Below are 9,943 nucleotides of genomic sequence, written 5' to 3'. Positions count from 1 at the left end.
ATAAATTTTAAAAAGTTTATGTAAGTTTTTTGTTTGATGATATTGAAATTGATTTAAAAACATTTTTTTCCTGCTCAGTTAATATAAGTTTAGAATTATTTTCGTGAATTATTTACGACAGTTTACATTTTTTATATATAATTATATATATATATTTTTTTTATATAAAATATTTGATTGTTTTCTTATATCAAGAATTACTCATTTGTCATTCGCGAAAGTTTTTGTCCCCCCCCAAAAAAAAAATTTCGGGAAATTTTGCAATATTTTTGTCTGTAAAGTTTCTTTCAATGTAGAATTCGCAAAAATTAACTTCGCGAAACCTTGCGATTGTTTAACATTGCGAAAATTTATGCTCGCAAAAAGTATACTAATTTTTTTTTGTAAGTATTTATTAACTTAAATATTCGATTGAGGTTAAGTATGGTCTTAATGTGTTCTTAAATTTTGCCCACATGTCATCCTAAATTTTCTAATAAAATCCAAAAAGAAAAACGTGTTTTTGATACTTCAATGCTACAGGTGGATTTTTCGATGAGCCATATGATTACCGCAGAGTAATTTTATAACAGGTGTACAAAAAAGGTGTGAAAATATGTACGACAAGCGAATTCCAGTGGAATTTGCCACTAGCTAACGACAAATTCCTATCATAACAGTCGTTTTTCGTCTGTAACACGGCCCAAATTTCGAAATATTTAGGCGAAAAACAAATGCGATATGTTTTTCCTGTGGATTATTCCACGGGCCACCGACTAGTGTTTATACAGTGGAATCTCTCTAAAGCGGATTCCATTGGTGCAATGGAATGGTGGTTCTATTCCTTTCAAATCAAGTAAATGAGACATATAATGTGATGAATGTGAACTTGCATTTTTCATACGCTTTACTGTTATACAAACAAAAACAAATATCAATCAACATTTTACAATCGACTCGAAAAAATCTCGGATTGAAATTTGCTTTTTTTTTATATTTGGAGATCCTCCACTTTCTTCGTAACAGCATGTCTTGACTTTCTTTTAACAAGTTTTTTTTTTCATGCTTCCGCTTTACAGAGAGCTTTTTTAAAGAAAAATTTTATTTAGTGCGAAAAAATGTGTCCGTTTTTAAAAGTGTCCGCCTTATAACTGTCCGTCTTATAGAGATTGTCTTGAGAGTTGGCCTGAAATCAGTCCGTTCCAAGAAATAGTGTCCGTTATATAGAGGTGTCCGCTTTAGACCATGTCCGCTTTAGAGAGATCCCCCTGTAAAAATACCCGTGTTTCTGTCAAACCAGTTGCTGAATTTCTGCATGTGCTAGGCATGCACAAAATAGTAATGCTGGATATAAGTTTAAAAACAAACCACATGATTTTTCCAAAGTTAACGAGTTTCTAGAATAGTAATACTCATTGTCTGTTTGTCGGTGCTACATCCACAATCATTAGTCCCATAGGAGGGTATTATTAAGTAAAGACCTAAGTTTCTAGTCACATGTTTTTCTCCCGAACTTCCGTCCTTTTCTAAAACATCACCTACCTTACTTGTATTTGGATTGGAGTCGTACTATTTTTCACTCAGTTTTATATTCGCGCGACTTAAATTCGCGCATCCTAAAGTGGAGATATTCGCTCAGTTCTAAATTCGCGCACCCCAAAATGTCTACTCTCGTTAAAAACTCTGCATATTGTTCTAAAACGATGGTCGAAATGTCTTTCAAATGAAATTTATTCGTCAAACTAAAGCAAACGTTGCAAATCAAAGGAGATTTTAAAAGCTATTAATTACAGTACAGTTTGGTAGATCTTTTCTTTTTCTTCAAACAGTTCTTTTCAACAGCATAAAAAATAATACAAAAATTATTCGAAAGGGTCCTCTTTGTGAACTTGCTCTCTAAGTGCATCGATGATTCCCGATCTGCGCCAACCGTTCATTATGATTTCTTTTCTTGTACGAATATGATCATAGTATTTGGTGACCCATTTAGCATGTAGAGGCTTGAGAATGCTGATTTTCAAGTCGACAGAAACATTTTCTGGTGCAATTCCATTAGCGATCTGGGCTTGCACTTGTTCAGCATACCACGTCTGTGCTTGGTCACGTAAAAATGATTTACATGATCGATTGACAGTAAGGTCAAGTGGTTGGAAGTAATTTGTCATGTTATGAGGAACTGGAACCATCTTTCCATGATGTTTTTCGACTAGATCTTTGACCTTGTCAGTCCATTGTGCTTTGAATACATCTGCAATCAATAGCCATTTCTTTGATGAACGAAAACCAAGCTCCTTTTTCTTCTTTTGGACGTAAGGTACGAGAACCTTGTTGATGAGCTCAATTGATTTTTCTTCGTTTGACCAATGATTAATGCTATGTGTAATATTGAACTCTTCGGGAAAGTCGAATGTAGGATGGCAGCGGGCTGTTTTACCCTGGTAGATTATTTGCATCGGTAGGAAAACTTCAGAGTGACTGATTGAGAAAGTCCCTGTTACTTGACGATAATCAGCAGAGTTAGCTATCGGTACTAGCTTTTCGTTTTTCTTATCCATTGTATACTTGCTGAGTAAAATAAATGGCAATGGTGTCTGGTCAATGTTTATCACTAGATCGTCAGGTATATCGTGAGCATCGACGAGTTCTTTAATAGAACGATGAAAAGAAAATCCCATCTCTTTCAAAAAACCGGGAGACACGTGCTGTTTTGCTGTTGTTGCACGTCGCTTTGTAAAACCAATCCGTCGGAAAATTGATTGACACCAAGAAAAATCCAAGTTTATTTGACCTCCATTTTCCTTCAACAGCGAACGGTCATTTGCCAACACAATCCCTTTTCCAATGGCTATAGCAATATTGTAATTCACTGCGCATCCAGCTTTTCTCATGTTTTTGATCATCTCAAGAACTTTTTCATCGATTTCGGCTGGAAGAAGGGGTTTAGCACCACGAGGCTTTCTTGGCAGTTCTCTCAATTCCCCTTGATCTGTTTTGGCTTCTTTGTAGCTTTTGACGATACCTCGAACCGTAGATTCAGGGACTCCAAACGTTCTTGCAGCAGGTCGTATGCCATAAACTATAGCCCATTTCCCAATCTATGCACGCTGCAGCTTGTCATAATCGCCATATTTTTGCCTTTTCTTTTTTGGTTGGGGCTCGCTGATCATCTGCAACTGTTTTTGAACCCCATTTTTTCAGAATCTCCTAGACCACTAGCTTGTGCACTCTCTGAGACAGTATCTTCAATTTTCTTAAAATACTTAAAAAGTGCCATGATTACGTTTTCAACGGAGATCTGTTTTAGAAAGACAAAACCATAACACAAACATATCAATGCAATGACATCTTACGTTCGAAAAGAAATTTTCGTTCGATTTTGCAATGCAATTGCATCCTCGGATGAAAACAATCACGTTGCATTTTGACAAGTGATTTTAAAAATGGCTGAGGGAAACTGCGTCGGTTGTCAAGCTATGACAAAATATCTCTGCTTAAAGTGTGGTGACTTTGCCTGTAACAGAAGTTTAAATTGTTCTGTGCCAAAATCTGAAAGTTACCCTGGGTGGACAGAATGCAAAGTCGCACTGTGCATGAAATGCGAGAAAGAAGAACATGCCTCTTTTTATCAGGATCACCATCTTGAAGATGGAAAAGATTACAATAAAAGCGAGGCTCAAGACCAAAGTGAAGTTGAAGGAGCACAGGAACTCGAAGACTTACATTTGACTTCAGATGATCATGATCTTGTTATTGATTGTGCTTCCAGAGGATTTCACGAGTACCGAAAGATTTGGTTACCAAAGTTAGAACAAAGGCTTACCGTGAAACGGGATAAAGCTAACCTTTTTGACCCATATTCCATAGGACTATACTGTCAAGTCAAAGGAAAGATCGAGAAACTTTCAATTGTAGGGCATCTTCCACGAGAAATTTCCCGCTTATGCAAATTCTACCTTGAATACAACGGTGTGATCAATGCAACAGTACGAATGACAAAGTTCCGCAGAAGTCTTTTACCTCAAGGGGGCTTGGAAATACCAATTAAATTATGTGTTGGAAAAGGAGATTCAAGTAACAAAGTCTTCCGAAAAATGAAAGGGTTCATGCTCGAAAATTACCTTGAGCCAGAGAAAATCCCGCTGGAGATAAAGGTCGAGGAGGAAGACGAAGACGAAGAAGAAGAGGTTTCATTGTAATTTTAATTTTATTTAAAACAGAAAAGAAGTCACTATACCAGCTGAAAACTATCTCAAATTTTTACTTACAAAAACTGTTACTAAATTACATATCAATTTAGGGTTTCTTAAGCGACTTCCAAGTTTGTGATAGGAAAGCTATTCGCGCGGATTATTTTTCGCTCAGTCTTAATTTCGCGCACCTTAGGTCTGCGCGAATTCTAGTACAGCGCGAATTTTAATACAAGTTATTTAGTAAGGTATTTAGTAAATCAATCAATCAAAAGGCTGCGATATATATTTTGTCTAATCAGTTGTTTTAAACCGTTATCGGGTGTTGTTTTTGAATGTTGTCTTAGATTTTGGTGTACTGATTTTTGTTCTTAGAATTTAGAATGTCCTTAGAATTTTAAGGATAGCTGAATTTATACGTTCTAAATTTTAAAATAAATACTTTTTCACCTCTTAAACCATGTATAATTTAATAACAACATCCGATTGTTTCCACCAAATACAATTTATTGGTGACTGTTGCATAGCTAGACAGGGTAATTAAAGGCTCTTGTCTATGTTTTTATTAAAACCGAAGTTGTGAGAAACTTATTTTTTAAAGTAATAAATAAACTGGCTCTGTTTTTCTGTGAGCCAGAACCGTAGCTTCGAGTGGCGACAGATGAATTTACAGACAAGATTCACCAGTATGATTTATCTTGTGTTGTTAAGACTAAATACAGCTTTTAGATAAGTTGCTGAAGACATATGTCAGCAACTATTTGAAACCAACTATCACAGTATTTCTAGCCCATCCCACTTTCAGGGCTGTAGGGCGATGCGGGGATCTACTTCGTTGTATTAATCACATACAACGAACAGTCCTGGAAACAAGGTAGATTTTAAGGTTGTAGTGGGCGAGACGTAACTACATTTTTTAATTTATTAAGAGAAGAATGTTGTGCGGAAAAGCAGTGCATTGCAAAATATCCACATAATATGTTTACAAGTTTGCAAAGGTGCTAGGGTAGCAAAGTTTAAAAACAATAATAAATCAATTAATGAAACGAAAGTTAATTGCTCATGATGTCTAGGCCCAAACATCTAAGTTTAAGCCTGGTATTGAACTGCATTCACGTCGCCTGGTACGAGGTGTAAAGGCCCGAAACGCTTTCGATTGCATGGAAACTACCCCTTTTAGGTTATCACACAGGACTTTAGCCAAACTCATTTTTCTGATTTCGTTCCTTTGGGCATTGGTAAAAACCCCCTTTCTCTCGTAATACAATCGGTCGCCCTCTCTTAATCTTTCAAATTGAGTCTTCAAGATACACTGAAAAGTCGCACCTAATACTTTTCCACCAACGTGTTTCTCAGCAATACCTGCAGCGAACAAGTCGATGTCATTTGGATGTTTGTATATCTTCTTAAGACCTATTCTCACCGAAGCAGGCATCACACCTCTCAAATCCTTCCACGAATTCAATTTCTTTAATTTACATTCTTTTCGCCATGCTCCGTATGTTGGTAATCCGTGGTCACGTCCTCTTTGGATATTTAGCGCTGTTAAATCTTCGTGCTTAATTTCACCTACTGGAACAAATAATCTGCGAGCTATGCCGAACGCGAACCGCGTGTCCACGAGTTGTGATTGATTCTGAAGTAGACCAAACATGACTGGTTCTATTCCATGTTGACGCACTGGTGCCGTGTTAAAAAAAGATGCTTGAAGAGAAACAGGTTCAAAAGCTTTATTGAAGTTTTTATCGAGCAATGCCCAAGCGTTTGGTATAAGACTATGACCAAAACGAAACACCGCGGTGGAGAACACATTAAGAATACTGGCATCTGTTTTTCTGTCGTAGTTTGAATAACGTTTTAAGGTAGTTAGTTCTGGAACAAACTCTGAGTAAATGATATGCTGTATAATGGCGATATTTATTTTTCTTGCTGTTTCAAATATTTTATTTCCACTCCACCTACGATTACGTTGTTGCAGTCCTTTAGCCAGAAGGTTATGGTTTCTAACGAAGAGTGTGTGCACAGAGTATAGCGCGATGTTCTCGTCGCCTCTTTCGTCACCAACTAATGAGCAGCCAGCAGGATTGTTGCATGAGGGGCTCGAAGCAGGGACAGAAATTGGAAGAAGTTGATCCGTGGTAACTTTCATTTGTCCTGTCCCTATATTATACAAAAACAATTAAAGCACACATTATTTTTTGTACGTCTGCACCGTTTCCTCACCCGCTGTTGACACCTTCAAGTTAAATCCATTTTAAAAATGAGTGAAAAGCCCACTGATCTAATTGACTTGAATCATGTCGAATGAAGTGTAACATATAGAACTAGGTTCCTTGCTAAACATGTCAAAACAAAATATGCGGGAGAGTTTTGAAAATGGAGATTTCACCCGTAGAACTGGACCAAAGCGGTTCATGTGACTTTGAAAAATCACGAAATGCTATTATTAGAATAAATTTAAAAATAAAAAATAACTTACCATCCAATGTTCTCAAAGATTTAAAAATTGTTTTGTCGTTGCTGTAAACCTGTGAAGCATCAAGATATGAAGACAAAACGTTGATTTGTTCTCGAACTGTTCTTTTTTTTGTTGTTTGACAAACGGGAATAGAACGAGCGAAAGCTGTGCAGGATGAACCACTATTTGTGAATTTAATAGGAAAGCACGGATACTCAAATGCCGACGATGATCCACATCTAAAGAAATATCTCGCCATGCTTTCAAAATTGAACGAACGAACGAACGAACGAACGAACGAACGAACGAACAAACGAACGAACAAACGAACGAACAAACGAACGAAAGAATGAACGAACGAACGCAAGAACGCAAGAACGAACGAACGAACGAACGAACGAACGAACGAACGAACGAACGAACGAACGAACGAACGAACGAACGAACGAACGAACGAACGAACGAACGAACGAACGAACGAACGAACGAACGAACGAACGAACGAACGAACGAACGAACGAACGTAAAATTTAACTTACCCGGCAGAAACGTCACAGCTAGGGTGCAATGTCAATCCCACGTCATGGTCAACAAACTGACCAAAGGCCATAAACATGGATGATAATCCTCTTGCTCTTTGAACGTTTTCTATGTGGGCGGAAAACACTGCGCCTGCAACTTCATGGGGCGTGGACACAACTGGTTTGGTTCCAGGGAAACCCCGTGGAGTGTCAAGATTTAATAAGTCAACATAATCTGCGCCTGAAACAAATATATGATACTAGACGTTTTCTTATTTAATTTAGTTGATCTTCTGTCGCATCAAGAATTTGCCAAGCTAAATGCACTTGTGTTATAGAACTGGAAACTAAACGTGTTATAAATGATTAACTCGATTTGTGCGTTACCCTGAATTAGAAAACACGCTTAAACAACTATATTTACTCAAATAACAGATAGCTCTGTCCTTCGTTATTACGAGCACATAATTAGTAGAATCGAATAAAGAGGAATTGTTTCACCTTGCTTAGTTCTTGAACAATATTAGTACAATAAGTGAAAAGATGAAACAGTAGGGAGAGAACATTCTAGAGTGACTAGAAGTCAGTGTTTAACGCAACAAAGTTTAAAATGCGTTCATGTAATAATACAAGCACAGACATGCATGTTTTTGATATTTTAATTTATTGCATTTAGATTATCGAATATCGTCATATTCGAAATGTAGTTAACTGAAACTCATTAATTTATTATAAAACTCATTGTTTAATAGTTAATTCACTCTGCTTTAATTCTAAGCGATTAAAAAACTGCTTGAATTGATGGGATAAATACTTTGATAGGTTTTTTTGCAAATCTCGACAAAACGTTAATCAATGTTGACCTATCGTTTGTGACAATCAATTTTGTTCTCTCGCATCTTTTTATTTACGTAGGCAAGAAAATTTATATATAATTGAAACAACCCCCGAAATGGTACTATTGTTAGAATTTCTTGATAAAAAGTTGTGTAATATTTTGTATTGTGTGAATGTAGCCATGTTTTGTTAAGATAAATCTACACTCAGTTGTGACAGATCCAACGGGAATCTTCTCATAAAAAGCGTAAAATTTGGCCTAAGTAAGTAAAAAAATTCTGTTTGGGTTACAAAAGATTACCACCCTTAGAGTTGAAACGAGATTGGTTACGTATCTATGAAGGTGCCAGAAAGAGTAAACGAAGGAGAGTTAATACTTCCTTCTAAAATTAGGGATTTTGTCCGAATGAGCACGCACTAACAAAAAAGCTCGTGAGTTTTTTTGTGAATGCGGAAAATGTAGTAAAACGAGCTTTAACCAAAAAGATTTAACACTAACGCCATTCCCGTCCCCAGACCTCTTTCAATTAAACATTAAACACGGGTTGCCTGTTCTATTTACGTCAGTGGTCTGCAAAATTGGATTTCCGCTCGAGAACAAAACGAAACGAAACAGAACAAAACTGAAACTTTAATTTGATTGGTTAATCTGCTAATTATTATTATTATTATTACTTTTTTTTTTAAAAAAAGTTTCGTTTCGCAGTCGGCAAAAATCAAAATTTTATTAAGTGAAAAACACTGATAACAGGCGGTAAAGTCTTCCTAAACAAGCAAAGTTGACAAATGCTCATAGTGGATTATTTTGATCTTTCGCAAAACGTTTATCGCGACCACACTTACCCAGAAGCCGTTTCAAAGGCGTGTTCGCTGCTCCTTGTGTAGGGTTTTTAAGGTTATTACAACTTCCGTCGACGGTTCGAAATGACTGCCGGGAATTAAAGCCAGTACACTTCGTACGTTTCAGAACTGGTCGACAGTTGCTCAGCGTGTCTATAATAAACAAAAAGGCAAATAAATTAGTACAATCTGAGTATTTTGGGGAATTGGAAAAACATTACGTTATAAATTGACTGAAAAGTTGAAACCTCATAAAGCCGTGCCAACAGGAGCATCAACTGTTAAGAAAAAAAGCGCGTAACTTCATACATTTGAAAAATCAGGACCGTAGAGACCCAGTTTAATTCTTAGAAAAGAGAAAGTTAATTTATCATTGTAGCTCCACTATGGCTGAGGCTGCCCCTCCAGAGAGGATTTAAAGGTTTTAACCCCCCAGATTATCTAAAAACGCATCCCCTGCCTAAGCCTCCATTATATTAACCATGATAGTCAAAACGTTACGGCCCTAAGTATATAGATAACAAACGTAGCAAAAATATATCCTACTTTCTACATAAATCTTACCAGAAATCTGAGCCAGTGATGACGTCACAACGGTTGAAAGAAAACAAAAAACTAACAGCTTCATGCTTGCATTAATCATCCAGACTTAAAGTAGCTGCATGCGTTCGATAAAAAAGTATTTTAAACATTGAATTTTTGGTTCCATACACTCCCTTTATATGCAGTATGATTTTAATTGCTGTTAATTTTCTATTCACTGGTAACGCGCCCAGCCTCGTTTTGCAAAGAGGAAGATATTTCCCTGATTAATGAGGTTTGTAAAAATGGTAATTACTTTCGAATGCAAAATAAGTTCGTGACGATTTTACACGATACCGAAACTTGAAAGTAAAAATCTTTTTGTTTGTTTGTTTCTGAGTAAGAGTCCACTGGCTAGTATAGTGAAGTTTTCAAGAATAAAAGAAAAAACAACAAAATGCATATACATGATACACAAACAAATCCTATTGGTGGAGCGGTAACAAAACTGGTTGACGTTTTTTCTTGTAATGCAGGTGCGGATCCAGGGTTAGTCAGATAAGTCGCGTGACTAAGTGTAAATTTGACGAAAAATGTTA

At 36.6% G+C, this 9,943-nt stretch overlaps 1 protein-coding gene across 1 annotated transcript; it reads right to left on the bottom strand.

Moving 5' to 3' along the window:
• Window positions 1–5,104: 5,104 nt before the first annotated feature.
• LOC130614184 (thyroid peroxidase-like) lies at window positions 5,105–9,604 on the bottom strand. The gene is made up of 5 exons (XM_057435596.1): window positions 9,387–9,604; window positions 8,826–8,975; window positions 7,164–7,386; window positions 6,646–6,863; window positions 5,105–6,326 (listed from the first exon to the last, which is right to left on the bottom strand). Exons 1-5 carry the CDS (start codon window positions 9,463–9,465, stop codon window positions 5,236–5,238), a joined length of 1,761 nt encoding a protein of 586 aa, XP_057291579.1. The 5' UTR covers window positions 9,466–9,604; the 3' UTR covers window positions 5,105–5,235.
• Between the last annotated feature and the right edge of the window lie 339 nt (window positions 9,605–9,943).

This window comes from Hydractinia symbiolongicarpus, chromosome 11, assembly GCF_029227915.1.
Source record: "Hydractinia symbiolongicarpus strain clone_291-10 chromosome 11, HSymV2.1, whole genome shotgun sequence".
Taxonomy (NCBI): Eukaryota; Metazoa; Cnidaria; class Hydrozoa; order Anthoathecata; family Hydractiniidae; genus Hydractinia; species Hydractinia symbiolongicarpus.
The sequence above is the reverse complement of the archived record's forward strand: the minus strand, read 5'-3'. Positions and strand labels throughout refer to the sequence as shown.